Source organism: Callospermophilus lateralis, chromosome 1 (genome assembly GCF_048772815.1).
Source record: "Callospermophilus lateralis isolate mCalLat2 chromosome 1, mCalLat2.hap1, whole genome shotgun sequence".
Taxonomy (NCBI): domain Eukaryota; kingdom Metazoa; phylum Chordata; class Mammalia; order Rodentia; family Sciuridae; genus Callospermophilus; species Callospermophilus lateralis.
The window spans coordinates 181074476-181093537 of NC_135305.1; the positions used below are offsets into that span (position 1 = coordinate 181074476).

The 19062-nt window shown below is 34.3% G+C and overlaps 1 protein-coding gene across 19 annotated transcripts in view; it reads left to right on the forward strand.

Moving 5' to 3' along the window:
- Positions 1-19062, forward strand: part of Slmap (sarcolemma associated protein) — a 159317-nt gene that overhangs the window by 73335 nt on the left and 66920 nt on the right. For all 19 annotated transcript variants that reach the window (XM_077109190.1, XM_076839893.1, XM_076840661.1 and 16 more), the window contains exons 4-10: positions 4409-4481; positions 9111-9147; positions 11162-11224; positions 14310-14405; positions 15570-15641; positions 16433-16573; positions 18692-18829. In XM_077109190.1, coding sequence (XP_076965305.1) covers positions 4409-4481; positions 9111-9147; positions 11162-11224; positions 14310-14405; positions 15570-15641; positions 16433-16573; positions 18692-18829 — 620 coding nt within the window. The remainder of the gene's footprint in view (positions 1-4408; positions 4482-9110; positions 9148-11161; positions 11225-14309; positions 14406-15569; positions 15642-16432; positions 16574-18691; positions 18830-19062) is intronic.

The window sequence follows — 19062 nt, forward strand, 5'->3', positions numbered from 1 at the left end:
TAGGAGTTATCACAAGTGAGTCCCTGCTTATCAAAGATGGACAATTTGAGCATTAAACAATAATAATAGTAGTGATTTGAAATATATCAAATATGTTCAGATCAGTATGCTTACAGTGATACTAAAAAGGACAATAAAAGGGTTTTATTAACTTTGGAAGAACTTAGGAAAAAATTTATCATTCTGAAAACAGATAATTAAAGAGAAAGGATAAAGCAGTTAGCCATCTTTTCCTGTAAAAAGTATTCCTGAGACTGCTAATTTTGTAGCTCAGTGGTGGAATGCTTGCCTAGTACACATGAGGCCCGGGGTACATCCCCAGCACTGGGAAAAGAAAAAGAAGAATTTTACCTGAGGTAAACAAGTAGTTAAAGAAGGAAATTTTTTTCTGATGGCTGCACTACAGCTCATAAGTGAAGACAGAATGAGAGAAAAAAAATTCTAAGACTTAGAAGCTCTATACAGAAAAAAAAAATCAAGATTGAGAGTTCTTTTAACTATTTATCTTATAGTCAAAAGGCAGTTAATGCAGATAATTCCTCAGTCTAAAAATGCTTATGCCTCTGATTTAGGTCTTGATTTTTTTTAAATGTTCCTTAGGTTTTTATAGTCACATTCATTGACCTTCCTATTGCTACCAATCATTTTAAGAGGTCTTTCAGACCATTCTTAAGTGTAAAGTGGTATTGACCTTCTTAATTCTTATAGGGCCAGACTACAACATAACCCCAGAGTTTCAGTCCCCCATGGGGTCCAGGGACTCTTAACAATTTTAAACTTACCAAAGTGAACTGGGCCCTCTAAGTAGTATTTGTGTGAAGAGGCTGTAAGAAAGGCTGGGTGGGGCTGGGGATGTGGCTCAAGTGGTAGCGCGCTCGCCTGGCATGCGTGCGGCCCGGGTTCGATTCTCAGCACCACGTACAAACAAAGATGTTCTGTCCACCAATAACTAAAAAATAAATATTAAAAAATTCTCTCTCTCTCTCCCTCTCTCATTCTCTCTTTAAAAAAAAAAGAAAGGCTGGGTGTATGTACAAAGTAAATATGTTAACTCAAGAGCAAAATAGGTGGTCTGTATAATAAGATAACATAGGGAAAAAAACAGACAAGTAGCAGTCAGCACTAGTGTTACTCTGATATTTAATAGCCTCATACCTATAGCAGGCAAGTGCAGATTGTTCTTCCAGATGCCTTATTTTCTCAATTCATACACACCTGGTTTTTATGTTTTTAACATTTCTGAAATTTGCATATGTCTTATAAATATATGTGTATATTTAATATGGCAGTGTTCCAGTGGCCCCCTCACCCTCCTGGGAAGCTATTCAAATACTTTTCTGTTGAAAATCAAAAAGATAGCTAACATTTCTGTTGTCTGTGGATCTGGTTGACATGAGATCTTTCCAAAGGCAGAATTGGATGGACCAGATTGGCAGCTTAGCTAGACATGGTCTTTCTTTGAACTGTCTCTGAAACTGTGGCATTCCTATTCTGCCCAGCCAGTAATAGCCCTTGGTTTACCTCAGAGATTTATGTATCAGTCATTTGCTGAATTTCAGGTTGGTATATCTGTGCAACATAGTTCCTAATATAATATATCATCAATTATCAGTTCTGGCACTGCAGTTTTGTTTGTAACTAGTTCCCTTATTTGAAAAAAAAAAATTTTAATAACCATTTAAATATATTGTTAAATGTAGTTTTAACTGGATTTTCATCTTATATTGTGCTCTTGTATTTATTGTAAGCTCTTTATAGTAAATCTTTGGTGAAGCCATGAAGTTGGGATAAATCCATCCCTTCCTTGTCTTCTGTTAGGGAAAGAAAGGGGCTGGGTGGTTCTTATAAATGATGGTGAACCCTAAAACTTAGAAACATCTTTATCCCTGAGTAATGGGAGCTGTAAAATATTAAGCATTAATATGTTCTTTGACATAGTAAGCTTTTATTCAGTTTCCACTTTGTACCAAATGGAGACTGTCTCTTTGGTGAAGAATCAGAAAAGTATGAGCCTTTAGGATAAGTGGTATTGGTCATTAGGCAAGGGAACAAAGGATATCACTGACAAAAGGGATAGTTTGTATAAAAGCTGTGGGGTTATGAAAGTGTGTGTAGAGTGCAGATAGCTTGGCTTACAGGAAGCCTATGGTGACAGGATAGAGGATGAATCCAGAAAGGAAGGAGCCACATGGTTCATGACAGTGATTGCTATTCTATGCAGCTTTGAATATTATCTAATAGCTAGGCAGGTGGGCACACGCCTGTAATCCCAGCTAGTCGGGAGAATGAGGCAAGAGGATCTCAAGTTCCAAGATCAGCCTCAGCAACTTAGCAAGACTCTGCCTCAAAATAAAAAAATAAAGGGCTGAGAATATAGCTCTGTGGTCGAGCACCCCTGGGTTCAATTCCCAGTATCACAAGGGAAAAAAAGATGGTCCAAAGCCTGTGGTCTCCTTTTTCAAATGGGATTCTTTTAAAAACACTGAAATACAGGAGACTGAGGTAGGAGGATAGCAAGTTCAGGACAGCCTGAGCAACTTTGCGAGACCCTGTTTCAAAATAAAAAATTCAAAAAAAAAAAAAAAAAAAACCGACTGTCTAATAGGTGATTCTTGATCTGTTAGCACTTTTTGTATAATCGACTAATGAAGATCAATATTGAATAAACTGCCCTGAAATCCTTAAATTGAACACACATTACTAGATGACAATCATCGATGCTTCATGTTTATAATATTGTCTTATGTTACCATCCAATAAGTTGCCCCAAATGCATTAGCTTTGTTCTTTAATATCAGTTAAATTGAAGTGTAATTTATTCACACATCAATTTTACATATACAATTCAGTCAAGTTTGACAAATGTATATAGTCAACATAACCATCACTCCTCTTATCATTATATGGTGTATTCTTATCAGCCAACATCAGCTTTTAATCATTTTGTTGAACTAGATAATCAATTAGACCCTGGAAAGTACAGTATCTGAGGAATAAGGAAATTAAAAAAAAAAACCAGTCTTTAAATGAGGAACCAATTTTTTTTTCCCTATAAAATCCACACAAAGAAGCTCTGTACAAGTGCTTCATTGGGGTAGGTGTATCTCTTGAAGTCTTCAGTAGGAAAAGGAGAAATTGAAAAATAATGATGTGAAGCACACCTGTAATCCCAGAGGCTCAGGAGACTGAGACAGAAGGATGGTGAGTTCACAACTAGCCTCACAACAGAAAGGTGCTAAGTAACTCAGTGAAACCCTGTCTCTAAATAAAATACAAAATAGGGATGGGGATGTAGCTCAATGGTCGAGTGCCCCTGAGTTCAATCCCTGATACTCTTCACCCACCGCTGTCAAAAAAGAAAAGAAAACAGCCGTCAAAAAAGAAAAGAAAACAGCTGAGCATGGTGGTACACACTCATAATCTCAGAGATTTGAGAGGCTGAAGCAGGAGGATTGCAAATTTGGAGCCAGACTTGGCAATTTAGGGAGACACTGTCTCAGAATAAAAAGAACTGGGGATGTAGGTCAGTGGTAAAGTACCCTTGTTCAGTCCCTAGTACCACACCAAAAAAAAAAAAAAAAAAAAAAGCAAAATAAAATTTTTAAATTGAACTGAAGGAACCTCCCATGTGAGTTCTAGCAGGCATCTCTTGTATATTTACTACCATAGAATTGTGGAGGCACTTTCACATATCTGAGGTCTTGTAACCAGCCACCAAACCAAGGGAATTTGCCCGGATTGGCTACCTGCTTGCATAAGAAATAGGGGAATGATAGAAAAAGAAACAGAAATTTCTTTGTCTGTTTCTTATGTGAACAGCTGAACCTGGCTAGCTGGAATCTAGACAGGTTCCCTTGCCATGGCTGCTAAAAGTCTTGGTTTCCTTGCCCATAAAAAGGGGGAAATAATAGTATATTCTTAACTGTATTCTGAAGAATTTTAGCATTGTGTGAGGTGTGGTCAAGGACAGGAGAATTAGTAATAAGGATTATGTGTTAAAGGAGAGTCAAAGAATCCATGTTTGATGTTGGTAAATAGGGGGCAAAAGTGCCTTTTTCCTCTTCAGTTGCATTTACACATGTTCGGCATTTATTTATTTATTCATTCATTCATAGAATTGGATATTCAATCCCTGTTATTGTTATAAAACGTATCCTATCTATCTATAAATAAATAAATAAGTAATTTAGGATACTTTTTAAAATAATTCATTCTGTAATTCTTCCTAGCAATTGTGGTTCATTATGGACAGGGATATTTCTCCTGGGTAATATTGTCATTAAGTCACCAGACTTATTTATCCCCAGAAGTTACTGCTCTTAAGAATAAAATATACGTTTAGATACAAGAGATACAAAGTTTTATATTTTTAAACAATTACTTCATGTTATTTGTTTGTTTTAACCAGTTACCCATGGGTGTATTGTTTCCACAATAAAACTTTTTCTACCAGATGGTATGGAAGCCCGGCTCCGCTCAGAGTGAGTATAATTTAGTGCTGTGAAGTTTTTGGATTAATTACCTTGGATAATATTAGAAGATGATATGATCCTAATACTTCAGGGTCATTTTATAATTTTATAATATCATTATTACAAAACTGATGTGGTGCTTTTTGAAATATACTTGTTTAAATTGTTTTTTACATTATTTGCAATTGGAGTAAATAATAATGTACTCGGGGCAGAGGTTATTTTATTTCCAAATGTAACTTTATAATTTATATATGGAAGGATAATTAGTTACTTTCCACAATGTTTAGAGTATGTTATTGGTGAATGATAACATCTTCTTTGATCTTCATTTAAGATAGAGCTTCGTCAACTGTGATGAGCTTCATCAACTGTGATTGCCTCTGAAGTTAATAGCATTGTTATCATCTTATAGGACCTTGGTGATGATAATATAGTTAGTAGCTTATTTTGTTCAGAGTATAAGTACGCTTCAATCCTGTCCTTTTCAGATTAACATTATACAGTGTTGAAGGAAGTTAAGCAGTATTTAAACTTCAACTTTTTTTTATTTGGGGCAGGGAGGATCCCTTGAATATAGTAAAAGCTTGTTTCTAGACTCAGTATTTTCTGTCCACCAAAAGCTGTTTCTAGCCAGGTGGGGTGGTACATGCTTATAATCCCAGCAATTTGAGAAACTGAAACAGGAGAGTCACAAATTCAAGGAGAGTCTGGGCAATTTAGCAAGATCCTGTCTCTAATTTAAATAAATAAAAAGGGATGGGGATAAAGATCATTGATAAAGTGCCCCTAAGTTCAGTTCAGTGCCCACCCTCCTCACCCCCCTCACCCCCGAAAAAGCTGTTTCTATTATAACCTCTTTTTTTATTAGCAACTTGGTTTGGGTTACATGACAATACCTAGAAGTTAGAATAATGAGTTGGAAAGATGACGCAGAGAGAGGCCCTTTCATTACTGTGATAGTCTGCTTTCTTTGATTTGTATCACATTCTTTATGCATCAATTAGAAGCTACCTTTTTTTTTTAAAGATAGTTGAAGCAAAGCAGAAAATATTTTAAACATTTTTAATTTAAAGCATTATTTCCTATTTTAAATTAACTTAATAAAATTGCATTGAATTTTAGGAAATTTAACATAACAGCTTTTATTATGAGTCCAGAGTTTTTGTTTTAGAACTAGTCAACAGATGATGTATGACTTTTTAAAGAATTTGATATTTGTATTTGAGAACGAGATTTTTCTTTCATAAAGTTGAAAGCTTTGAGCAGTTACATAAGGAGTTATCTGTTCTCAGATTCCATCTAATAGAGCATGTGAATTTTTTCAAAGTCTGATTGCATGACTTGTGTCCCTATTGCTCTTGTTTCCCCAATCGTTTTAATCTTTGTCCCTGTCTTCTCATAGTTTCACTTTCCTTGTATAGTTAAATATTAACACCATTCAAATTTTTGCTATAAATTTCATTGTGTATAATTGGACTGACTTTCTAAAGAAAATGAATTTTGAACAGGCAATTCTCTAAAGCTGAAGTAAGATTGGAATAGTCTTTAGAAGTAGATAGTCCAGTTCAAAACCTGACATGACTTGTTTTGTATTTAGTTGGGCCTCAATTTTCTCATTTGAAACATGAAGATGTTAATAGTACCTGTTGAGCAGTAATTAGGGGGATTGTGAGGATTGCATACTTAAAGAGTTTACTGTATTATCTGGCATATAATAAGCCCACAATAAACATTAGCTGTTTCTGTTATTATAACCAAATTTTTATTAACAATATACATGGTTTTGGATATGCTAGAATACCTAGAGTTTAAGTCCACTGTGTAAATACCATCAGTGATTTTAAGGTCTTCATTAGGTCGTTCTCAGAAGGCTGACTTTTTTCTTTTTTCATTTTTGTTATATTGCATAAATAATTTTTAGATGATAAGAAATGGAGAAATGCTGGGCACAGTGGCACCCGCCTATAATCCCAGCAACTCAGGAGGCTGAGGCAGAAGGATCTCAAGTTCAAAGCCAGCCTCAGCCACTTAGCAAGGCACTAAGCAACTTAGTGGGACCCTGTCTCAAAAACCAAACAAATAAACAAACAAAAGGCTGAGGGTATATTTCAGTGATAAGGTATGAGAGGGTTCAATCTCAGTACCAAAAAAAGGAAGAAGAAAGAAAGGGAAAGAAATTGCTTATCATCCCATTATTGAAACATTAAGTAACAGTTTTCATTTTCTACATTCCCTTTTTTTTGCTTTTTGTATTCATGTAGATTTTTTTAGTTGTAGATGGACACAGTATCTTTATTTACTTATTTTTTTGTGGTCCTGAGGATCAGACTCAGTGCCTCACACATGCAAGGCAATTGCTCTACCACTGAGCTACCGCCCTAGCCCGCATGTGGATTTTTAAAGAACTCAAAATAAACCATATCCAAGGTAGTTTTTTGAAGATACAAATATCATTTATGGAATGTGTTGCTGAATACTTAGCCTTTTTTTGTTGTTGTTGTTGTGCTGGGAATTGAACTCAGGGCCTTGGGCATACCAGGATTTTCTAGCCTTTCATTTGTTAGTCAGATTTTCATGGGAACAGAAGAATTTGTACTTGGGTCTCTGGGAAAACTGGTTTTAAAAATTCTTGTTAATACTATTTGCTTCCACTTAGACATTTTTAAGTTCACTATTCTATATGCACATATCTGAAGAGTAAAGGATGTATATTCAAAGTGGTTATCTCTGGGTACTGGTATTGGATAATTTCAATTTATTTCATCATGCTTTACTTCATATATTTTCATAATCTATATATATTGCTTATATAATCAAGAAAGGTAAATGTATGGCCAGGTGCAGTGGCATATGCCTGTAATCCCAGTGGCTAGGGAGGTCAAGGCAGGAGGATCCCAAGTTCAAAGCCAGCCTCAGCAATGGCAAGGTGCGAAGCAACTCAGTGAGACCTTGTCTCTAAATAAAATACAAAATAGAGCTGGTGATGTGGCTCAGTGGTTAAGTGCCCCTAAGTTCAATCCACAGTACCCCCCCCCAATAAATAAATTTATGTTTGAAATGTCTGTTGTAGTTTTGTAGTATGAAAGTGAAAAACTTAAATTGTATATAATTTTTTTAAACCTTCACTAGATATCAGTTTTGTTAGATTCTGTGATAGTTTCTGGGGATGCAGAGGTGAATTGATAATAGTTCCTGAGACACAGGTGTATAATCAGAGAAGTACAGTATAGGATTATATAGGTTCAGGATATCAAGGGTGCTGGTACTTAATATTCTATTTTACAAGTCAGTTTCTCAGTTTTTACACATGATTAGCCACAGGAATCTGGGAACTTTTCCTAGTCAGGTTTTAAACTCTGGCTGTCACTTTAATGGATTCTAAGTTGTGGAGTGATAGCAACCAGTAGATGGGTGGCAGCCTTGCTCTATGTCCCATTGCCCACCCTCATCTCACATATAGTATATGAGCATTGTCAAATAGAGACCCTGACTTCCTCAACTGCTTACTTCTCATGGGAGTGGTCATAATGATCAGTTGTTCCTATATTTTCGACACTGTTTTAAGCTCTTTATTTATGTTAACACATTTAATACTCAAAGTAACCTAATGGGATTGGTTTTATAATTATCTCCATTTTATGGCTGAGGAAGCTAAGACCTATCTTTATAAGGCAGTGTGCCTTTCAGCTAGTAAGTAGATCCAGAATTTGAACCCAGATAGTACAGCTTCTAAGCCTGCATGCTTACCAGCTACTGTATTACCTGTCAATAGATTTTTATCAGGGCAGAAATGAAATTAGTACCAATTAAGGTCATTTATTTAAACTTTTTTCTATTTTATGTGTACATGTATCGGAGGTTAGTACTGGGGATTGAACTCAGGGGCATTTTACCATCAAGTTACATTCCCAGTCTTTTTTTTTTTTTTTTTGAGACAGTGTTTTGCTAAGTTGCTAAGGCTGGGCTAAAGCTTGCAATTTTTTTTACCTTAGTCTCCAGAGTCACTGGGATTATAGGCACATGCCATTGTGTGTAGTTTAATGCTTTGTTTTAAGTAATATTTCTTTTTGGTTGAACTTTACTTTTTAAAACTTTTTCCATATAGGAGTGTTTTAATTTTAAAATAATTTATATGTTGTATATAATTCAAATGGATGATTTAAATAGTACTTCTTTTCTGTATGAAATCAAGGAATTCACCATAACCCACAATAAGTAGTCGATCCTCAAGGAACATTTAGTACATTTTGAATTTAAAAATTTGATGTGGTGCTGGGATTGTGTCTCAGCGGTGGAGCGCTCGCCTAGCATGAGCGGGACCCAGGTTCAATCCTCAACACCACATAAAAATAAAGGCATTGTGTTGTGTCCATCTATACCTAAAAAATAAATTTAAAAAAGTAAATAAAAAATAAAAATTTGTTAGAAATACATTAATGTATTAAAAAGTTTTAATATGTATTACTTTATTTTCTACTGATTTCATCCATTTATAAAGGATTGAAAGTTTCATACTCTTTTAATTATAGGAGGGCAAATGTATCAATTTTGTGGTTTAAGATATTCTGGTTCTATCATGCTGTGTTTCCTCTGTTGTCAGGAAATTAGATAAAAATTCTAAATTTTACATTTCAGTGTCATCCATGCTCCATTACCAAGTCCTGTTGACAAAGTAAGTTGCTAATGATTATTTTTTCCTAAACTGTGCTTTTAAAATGTTTGTTTTTAATATGCTGTACCTAGAATTTATTTTACAACAAAACATGTGAAGTGCATAAAACTATACAGGTAATTTAATCTTCTAATCTTTAGTATTTGAAGAATTTAGAATGAATGTTTCTTTGGGAAAAAAAAAGTCTTGTAATTTTGAGTAAACTACTGACTGTGTAGACTAGGAGTACCTGTTTTGCTCTTAGCCAAAGGTAAGAAATGTTAGCTTTTACTTTTTATTCTGAATCAGTTCTGTCTAGAAATTTGTTGAAGCATCTACCCAGTTTAGTTTACTCAAAATATTACCCCTAAAGGAAAGTAGCACAGAAATATGAATTTACAGAAATTATTCCTTTATTATCTTTGAAGGTCAGTTTTAACACAGTTTGATTAGAAACTGCAGTAATTGCTTGCTACAAAAACATTCTTTTTTCTGTCAAGAGATAGTGCTGTCACTGGTAAAGAGCATAAAAACCAACAAACAAAAACCCCAACAAAACATCTTTTTCATCATTTAACATTAATGTGGATGTTATTTTCTTAGTGCAATAATTAAACTATTGGGGGAAATATTTTGCATCTTTTCTTCCATTTGAGTGAAGAGCAAATGGTTACCTGAGACTGAAGTGGTCTCTTAGATTCCTTTATTAGAATTAAAAAGAGGTTAATCAACTTCTGCAGTGCCAAAAATTATTTCAGAAGTAAATAATGGTCTTACTGATCTAGGACTAACTTTAAAAAATAATGCCAACTCTTTTAGTCATCATATTAATAAAAATATACTTTCTGTGCTTAATGAGGAATAATATGGTAATCAACTAACACAGTGCTTATTCGTGTTGAGGATGTGGGTAGATATTATAGCAACCAATTAAGTGCTCTTTTTTTTTTTTTTTTTTTTTTAATGCGGTGATTCTATTTCCACAGCCTTGCTAGGCCGTGCAGTAGTGCTCGCCTATAATCCCAGCAATTCAGGAGGCTGAGGTAGAAAGATCACAAGTTTGAAGCCGGGCTTAGTAACTTAGTGAGGAAGGGCTGAAGATGTAGCTCAGTGGAAAATCACCTCTGGGTTCAATCCCCAGTACCACCACCATCAAAAAAAAAAAAAAAAAATTATATATATTTCACAGCCTTGAAAAACTCTTCTAGAAAGTGCCTCTTCTAATACTCTTGGATTCTAAACAATTTGACTGATTTGTAGTGTTTAAGCACCATTATTAGGGCTGAGGATGTAGCTCAGTGATAGAGTGCTTGCCTGGCATACAAGAGGCTCTGGGTTCAATCCCAGTACTGCAAAAACAAAAAACAAGACTAAACACCATTATTTTCCATCTTTTCCAGAAAGTGTATTTATAATTGAAAGGGGGAAAAAAAAAAAAGAAAAGAAAGACAGGTCTGGCTGGGATTGTGTCTCGGTGGCAGAGCACTTGTCTCACACACACATATGAGGCACTGGGTTCAATTCTCAGCACCACATAAAAGTAAATGAATAAGATAAAAATATTGTATCTATCTTCAACGAAAAAATATTTTTAAAAAACTATTTTTATCCCCTGACCATTGAACATTGATAGATTTTATGTTGCCCTCCCTACTTCAAATAACATCTTGAAGATGGTTACTTCTAAATGAATTGTGAGTTGATATATTGAAGAACTATTTAATGATGAATCTTAAAGGGAAAATATGTGGATCTCTGGATTTAGGAGGTTTATCTGGATTAAGAAAATACTGGATGGCCTTTATACTATAAATTTGTGATTCAGCTTATCAAGGAGTGTTTTCATGAGTAGCACTTGTTGTACCACTAAGGAAATCAGTTAATTTGAAAAATAAACTTATGTGCATATTTAAATAGACATTTCAAGGAATTGGTCTTAATTTTGTTTTGTTTTTCTTTTTCTTTTTTCTTCTGTCTTTAATTTCTTTTATGAAGTTTTTTCTGTGACTGTTGACACTTTGACTTCTTTTTCTAGGTTGCTGCTAACACTCCAAGTATGTATTCTCAGGAATTATTCCAGCTTTCTCAGTATCTACAGGTAAAAGTAAACTTTGAAAATTCTTAGTCTTTAGAAGTACCATTAAACAATTTATATTTTATTTTGCCGGTATGCAGATAGAGGATAAAAAGTGTTGGCTAGATACAAGTACAAAAGAAATATCTTTTCAAAGAAGAACAAAGGATTAAAAATAGTCTTATGAAGAAAAAAGAAGTCAATTGTTAAATACAGAGAACATAAGCTTCTGTATAAGATTTTTTTCTTCAATATGAAGAACTTCCAAAACAGTTTTTTAAATCTATAGATGGCTTTTAAATAAAATTAGACCTGCTAAATAATAATATCATTATATTTTGGGATGCTTAATAATGTTAATATCGCATAATTATATAACACTATTGTACCCTAAGTTTCATTCTAGCACTTTACCTATATTAAGTCATTTAATCTTTACAGCAGTCCTATGATGCACATATTTTATTCCCACTTTTACAGATGGAGTAACTGAGAGACAGGAAGATTTAATAACTTACATAGTATCAAACAGCTAGTAATGGATACATCTAGGATTTGAACCTAGTCTGTGTTTATAGTGATTCAATAGTCAGACCTCTGAGTCTGCTATACTGTGCTACTGGATACATAGAAAGATTTATTGATAAAGCAGATACTTGGAATGGTCTCCTGAAGCAGTTAATGTCATATTTAAAGAGTAATTCAAATCTTTAAAAAGCCAACAAGTGTTTGTTTTTTTTTTTCCTGGTTTATGTAGATTTGGGCTGGATTGTGGTGAGAGAATAGTTAAGGAAAACCCTTGATTAGGAGTTTAGAGATTGAAGTCTTTTTCTTGGTTCTGCTTCTCAGTTAATTCTGTGTCTTTGGGTGAGTTATTTTACATGTGTAGGCTTTCAGTTGTCTTTTGTTTAAAATTATAGAATTATTCAATTATTAACAGGACTCAATGACTGAGAGCAGTTCCATCTCAGTTAAGAACATACACATCTGTAAAAATGATCTGAAAATAATGAATGAATTAATTAGATCTTATCTTACATCAGGCATAACGTACTGGTGCATAGAAAATATTTTTGCACATTTGTACTCTAATCAGATTCTCTAGATTCCATCCCTGACTTTAATTTCTGATTTGATCAAGAAAGTTGTTTAAAACCTTTGGACCTCATTTTCTGCAGGTCAGAAAAGGGTAGAACAATACTACCTCACCAAATTGTGAAAAATATGTAATTAATACACATAAAGCACTTAGAACAGTGCCTGGCACATAGAATGTATGCCATAAAATGTCAGTAGTCATTTACCATTCAATAGGAAGGCACCTTAATTGATTTAGGTGTCCTTATTAGAGGTAGAAGAAAACTGAGATTAATTTGGTGTACACTTATTTTTTATGAGAAATATATTAATATATTTATATTTTCTGAAACTATCTAGTGTTGTTAATAGCCACCATAGCCTGGGACTTTAATGCCCTGACTCAGAGTCTTTTTGACTTTTTGTCTGTTCTTTGAACATCCACTTTGAATTTGTTTAAATCACACCCCACAGTCTTTTCTGTATACATTCTTATTGAACTGCTGAAGTTCTTATTTAAATTGTGAACCTTTTGAATAAAAGCTGGAATAGATGCATTTTATGTCATAGAACTAAAAAGACCATTCCTGGAAATACTATATTTCTGTTAATGTGGTTCAGAATTAAGAAACTAATGGAATTGAAGGATAAGTGGTGAAATTACACCATCTAGTGGAGGTAGATTTTGTTTTTTAGTAAAACATTTTATGTCTCTTTAATTTCCTGGATATTATGAATGTTTTAGGAGCTTAAACATGGCAAATAATCTCTTTTAAATGTATACAGTTTTTGGGATGGGGATGTGGCTCAAGCGGTAACATTCGCCTGGCATGCACGCGGCTCTGGGTTCGATCCTCAGCACCACATAAAAATAAAATAAAGATGTTGTGTCCACCGAAAACTGAAAAATAAATATTAAGAAATTCATTCTCTCTCTTTCTCTCTCTCTCTCTCTCTCTCAAAAAAAAAATGTATGCAGTTTTAGTATAGATTCTTAGTATAGTTTTAGTATAGATTTGGTATGATTTTTAAAACAAAATACTTATATTCTGATTAGGCAAGGTTTCTCATAATCATTATTTATCAAGGATATAAAGAGCAATAAATTGCTTTAGACGTCAAATACTATGTTTAAAGCATACATTTTTCTATTGAGGTGACTCAAAGCCAGTAGGATAGTACATGTTCTTTGTATAATGACAGTAATAGAAGGTCTAAATGTGCCAAAATCAAAACAATCCTGTGAGCATTTCACCTTGACTTCTAGTGAAGGAGACTGACCTTATTAACAGCTATCAAATGTTATAAGTCACCTAGAAATCAAACTTTGCTCACCAATATCTTTCTTTGTAAAATATTTCTTGGAGCTGCCAAATATAACTCCTTGGCCTCTTGATTGCATGGAACCAATATTTGGTGGATGCAGTTTATTTGGGGTATTAATTCCTGCTCAGTGACATGTAGTTAGGGAAAAGACAAGAACACCTGAAAATGCAATAGATTATGAGAGTAAAGTAGTCTCTCTTTAAATACACAAATATTTATATTTAATAACATGGTTAAACGGGAAAATGTGAAGCTATTATTTAGATATATTGTGCAGTTAAGCCATTGTAAAGTAATCTTTGCTGGTCAGATTATTTTTTTCTTAGTTTGTGACAAATTTGTTCTGAAGTATATGCATATTTGTGGGTGTGTATGTGTGTGTAATACAAACCTACAAGATTTGTTAGCTTTTTAGAGTCTACGTTTTTTACAATTCATTTTCCAAATTAGGAAAAACAAAAATAAGTAGGTGACGTGTTCTGTTGTGGGGGAAGGTTGCAAGAAGAGTACTTCTAACTTAGAGCCCAACAGATAAAGCTAAAACAATGTGGTACATATATACTTCAAAGGGTTATTAAGTTTTAAATACTTTGAAATATGTCAAGGGGATATAAGACTATATTCAGGAGGTACAGAAAATTGATTATTCTTCAAAGGAATCATGATGAGTTTATTAGAATCTCTTTTGTGATTTTTATAATATTAGGAGGCCTTACATCGGGAACAGATGTTGGAACAGAAGTTAGCCACACTTCAGCGGCTACTGGCCATCACCCAAGAGGCTTCAGATACCAGTTGGCAGGTATTCCAGTAGCCTTTATATTCAAGAAGCATTTAAACAACTTAATATTTCATAGGTGTTGGATGAACCAAAATTAAAATTTTGTAATAAACAAAGGAAGGGGAGCGCTGAGGTGTAGCTTAGTGGTAAAGTGCTTGCCCAGCACGTGTGAGGCCCTGAGTTTGATCCTCAGCACCATGTAAAAATAAATAAAACATAGATATTGTGACATTCTACAATTAAAAAGATAATTTTTAAAAAAAATAAAGAGGGCTGCCCATGTAGCTTAGTAATAGAGCGCTTGCCTATTGTGTGCATGACCCTGGGTTCAATCCCCAGTACCACCAAAAAAAAGAGGGGAGAGTTATTTCCTAACTAAAGAATAGGTATTATGCCAGGTGCATGGAATACAAACTTGGAATACAAGTGATTTCGGAGCCTGAGGTAGAAGGATCAAAAATTCAGTATTAACTTAGTAAGACTGTCTCAAAATAAAAAGTTATGCCCAAGCGTGGTGGTGCCAGCATTTAAACCCAGTGACTTTGGAGGCTGAGACGAGGATTTGCAAATTTGAAGCTAGCCTCAGCAATTTAGGCCCTAAACAACTTAGCCTCAAAATAAAATATTAAAAAGGGCTGGGGATATAACTCAGTTGGTAGAGTACTTGCCTTACACGCACAAGGCTCTGGGTTCAAGCACCACACACACACACACACACACACAAAAAGTGCTGGGGGCCAGGAGCAATGGCACACATCTGTAATCCCAGCAGCTCAGGAGGCTGAGGCAAGAGGATTGAATGTTCAAAACCAGCCTCAGCAACTTAGTGAGTCTCTAAGAAACTTAGCAAGATCCTGTCTCAAAATAAAATATAAAGATGTGGCTCAGTAGTTAAGCACCCTAGATTCAGTTCCTGATACCAGTACCAAAAATACATAAATTTAAAAAATAAAATAAAAAGGCTGGGGATGTAGTTCAGTGGTAGAGAACACACCTGGGTTCAGTCCCTAGGACAGCACAGGGGCACTGGGGGGGAAGCAAATCAAAGTGTTAAAAAGTTAGCATTTACAGTGGATGTTGATCAGTTTTATAATTTTATTTATTTTGATGGCTGTAGACCTTTTTGATATATAGGGTTTTTTTGTTACTCTGGGATTTTATTTACATTTAATTTTTCTTCAACAGGCTTTAATAGATGAAGATAGACTCTTATCACGGTTAGAAGTTATGGGAAACCAATTACAGGCATGCTCCAAAGTAGGTATTTAATCTGTTACATAAAGAAGAATACATGGGTTTTTTATTATTTTTTTATTTATTTTTTGTTATTATGAGTATATGCTAAAACTTTTGTACATTTTCAACATTCTTTTGTCATGAGAAATATCAAACATACATGTAAGTAGAAGGAATTGTATAATGAATGTCAACAACTGTCTTTTTTCTATTGCAGTTGATGTTTGTTGCAAAAACTGGGTCATTTGCCCTCTCGAATTTGTCTCAATTTACGTTGTTATTTAAATATTTTTCTAGCTCCTATACACTCCATAAATTAGTATTTTGATCTAGATATTTGGTTTAATTTAGGGTGTGTGTGTGTGTGTGTGTGTGTTGTTTTTTTTTGTTTGTTTGTTTGTTTTTTTGCCAAAACTTCATGGATAATAATGTGTTTTTTTTTTTTTTATCAGAAGATAATACATTTGCCTCAAAATACTTGGTGCTTTTGAAGATAATTATTTTTTCCTACAGTGTCAATATGGTGACTTGCAGAGAATATCACAAATGTAAGAATGATTAATTTTACATATTTAAGAAAATTTCTCAATTGCCTTTTTTTTCTATTGGAAGCAGGAATTAACATATTTGTCAACGTATAATTTACTGATGCGACTTTTAAATATACTTCATTTAATACAGGGCCAGCATTGTTTCTGTTTGGCGGTATAACACAAAATTTAAAGAGCATCATAATGTGTTCAGCTTTTTCAGATAGTAGAAGCTTTTTAAAAAATAATTTTGCTATAATTGTAAATTTTTTTTTATTCTAGAATCAGACAGAAGATAGTTTACGGAAGGAACTTATAGCATTACAGGAGGATAAACACAATTATGAGACAACAGCCAAAGAGTCCCTGAGGCGGGTTCTTCAGGAGAAAATTGAAGTGGTTAGAAAACTTTCAGAAGTTGAGGTATTTCAATTTTAAAAATACTACGTGGTAACTTTAGATAGGGCAAAGGGGAGGAAAGGGAAGGGAGGGAGCATAGGGATAGGAAAGATGGTGGAATGAGATGAACATCATTACCCTAGGTACGTGTATGTGTATGATGGCACTAATGGGTGACTCTACTTCATGTACAACTGGAAAAATAAAAAATTGTGCTCCATTTGTGTACTATGAATCGAAATGCATTCTGCTGTCATGTGTAACTAGTTAGAACAAATTAATTAACTAATTTTTAAAAATGCCAAGTAGTAGTATTATTTTTGTGTGTGTTTGTTTGTTTTTACTTTAAAAATTCCAGGGCCCTTTAAACATAGGTATTATTATGTAGCTAGGATATATTTTCAGTCTCTCAAATGGGAAAGAACATGTATGCTGCTTACATTGACAGGAATTCTTAATATAATCATGTGAGTTCTGGTGCTTATGGTCCCGAGTCAGTGGCTAAGGAAATAAAGCCTAACCAGCTGGGTGCAGTCGTACACTCCTATAATCCCAGCAGTTTGGGAGATTGAGAAAGGAGGATCGCAAGCTCAAAACCAGCCTCAGCAATTTATTAAGGAAAATCCTGTCTCTAAGTAAAAAGTATTTTAAAAGGTTGGGAATGTGGCTTAGTGGTTCAATCCTTGATATAAACAAACAAAAAAGCCTAACCAGGGAATCTTACTGTTTGCACTCTGATGAGGATTCAGCCTCCCTATAATGGACCTTGATGTTTCAGGGAATTGATTTCTTGGCATAGATTTTGCTTTTTTTCTTGGTCACTGTAAGACCAAGAACATACATGTTCTTTCTTTACCTGTCCTCTCTAAATTTTCCTCTCTAAAATTGTCTTATACTTTGGAAGCTCAAAGGGAAACTCTCCAAGGCCCTTTCTGGGTCTTTTAAGAGTAATCAAACTGTGATTCTCAGGGCTGGGAGTGCAACTCACTGGTAGAACCATGGGTTTAAAAAAAAAAGAAAACAGTGTGTATGTCTGTACATATGTGTGTATATATATATATATGTGTGTGTGTGTGTGTGTGTGTGTGTGTGTGTATACATATATGCGTATATAAAGTATATATACTTTTTTATCATTGCATTAGGGGGAAAACCCTAATTTGTAATATGGGTCTTATTATTGTGTGTTATAATTAACACAGAAATTATCTGTCCCTCAGATTGGTTAAAATGTCCATCTTAAACTAAATAGTAACATATCCTTAGAACAGCAATAATTTCTATAATGACCTTATCCCAGAGCGCCTAATTCATTTTTATTTAATTTATTTACAGTTGCTAGCTGTCTTCTCTTTTTGGTGTTAATTGCTGCATATTACTAAACATACTTTAAGAATCAACAGACTTAGCCAGGCACAGTGTACACACCCCTGTAATCCTGGTGGCTTAGGAGACCGAGGCAGGAGGATCTCGAGTTCAAGTCCAGCCTCAGCAACTTAGTGAGATCCTAAGAAACTCAGTGAGACCCTGTCTCTAAATAAAATACACAAAAGGTGGGGGGTGCTGGAAATGTGCCTCAGTGGCTGAGTTCAAACCTTGAGTTCCCCTGAGTTCAATCCTTGGTACCAAAATAAAAAAAGAATCAACAGGCTTAAAGTATTTTCAAGTCTAAAAGTCACAGCTGTTGACCTTTTAAAAGTGTAATTAGCTGAGTACAGTAACACATGCCTATAACTCCAGTGGTTCAGGAGATTGAGGCAGAAGGACTGTGGGTTTGAAGCCAGCCTCAGCAGTTTAGTGAGGCTGTAAGCAAACTAGTGAGACCCTGCCTCAAAATAATAAATAAAAAGGGCTGGGGATGTAGCTCAGTGGTTTAGCACCTCTGGGTTAAACCCCCAATACAAAAAAAGATGTAATTACAGTGTCCCCTACCCCCCCAACATTTTAAAAAAACTTATTATTGTTTTAGTATGTAAATTGAAATCATTATGTTATTTAACTCAGCTTTATATAAAGTTCAGGAAATATGTTGATTTAGAATAGCCCATGGAGTTATATTTTTTACAAATTGAATTTAGAAGGAATGCTAAATAATAAATGTACATTTATTCAAAATAAATTGTCTGTGAATTTGAATTTCAGCGAAGTCTGAGTAATACTGAAGATGAATGTACCCACCTGAAAGAAATGAATGAGCGGACTCAGGAAGAATTAAGAGAATTAGCCAATAAATATAATGGAGCAGTTAATGAGATTAAAGATTTATCTGATAAATTAAAGGTATGTATTTATTTAATCTAAAAGCATGTTAAGTTAATAATCTCTACCATACTGGGTAGCTTTAGATATTGTTTAGATATTGATGAATAGTTGTTGTAAAATAAGGTGCTTCTATTCTATTTAGTTCAATCTCAATGACCAGAGATAATTGAAAGCCTGTAAAAGCTAATATATTTCCTCTGGAGGAATTTGAGTCACTGCCTCACAATTGGCATCTTTTGATATAGAAGAGG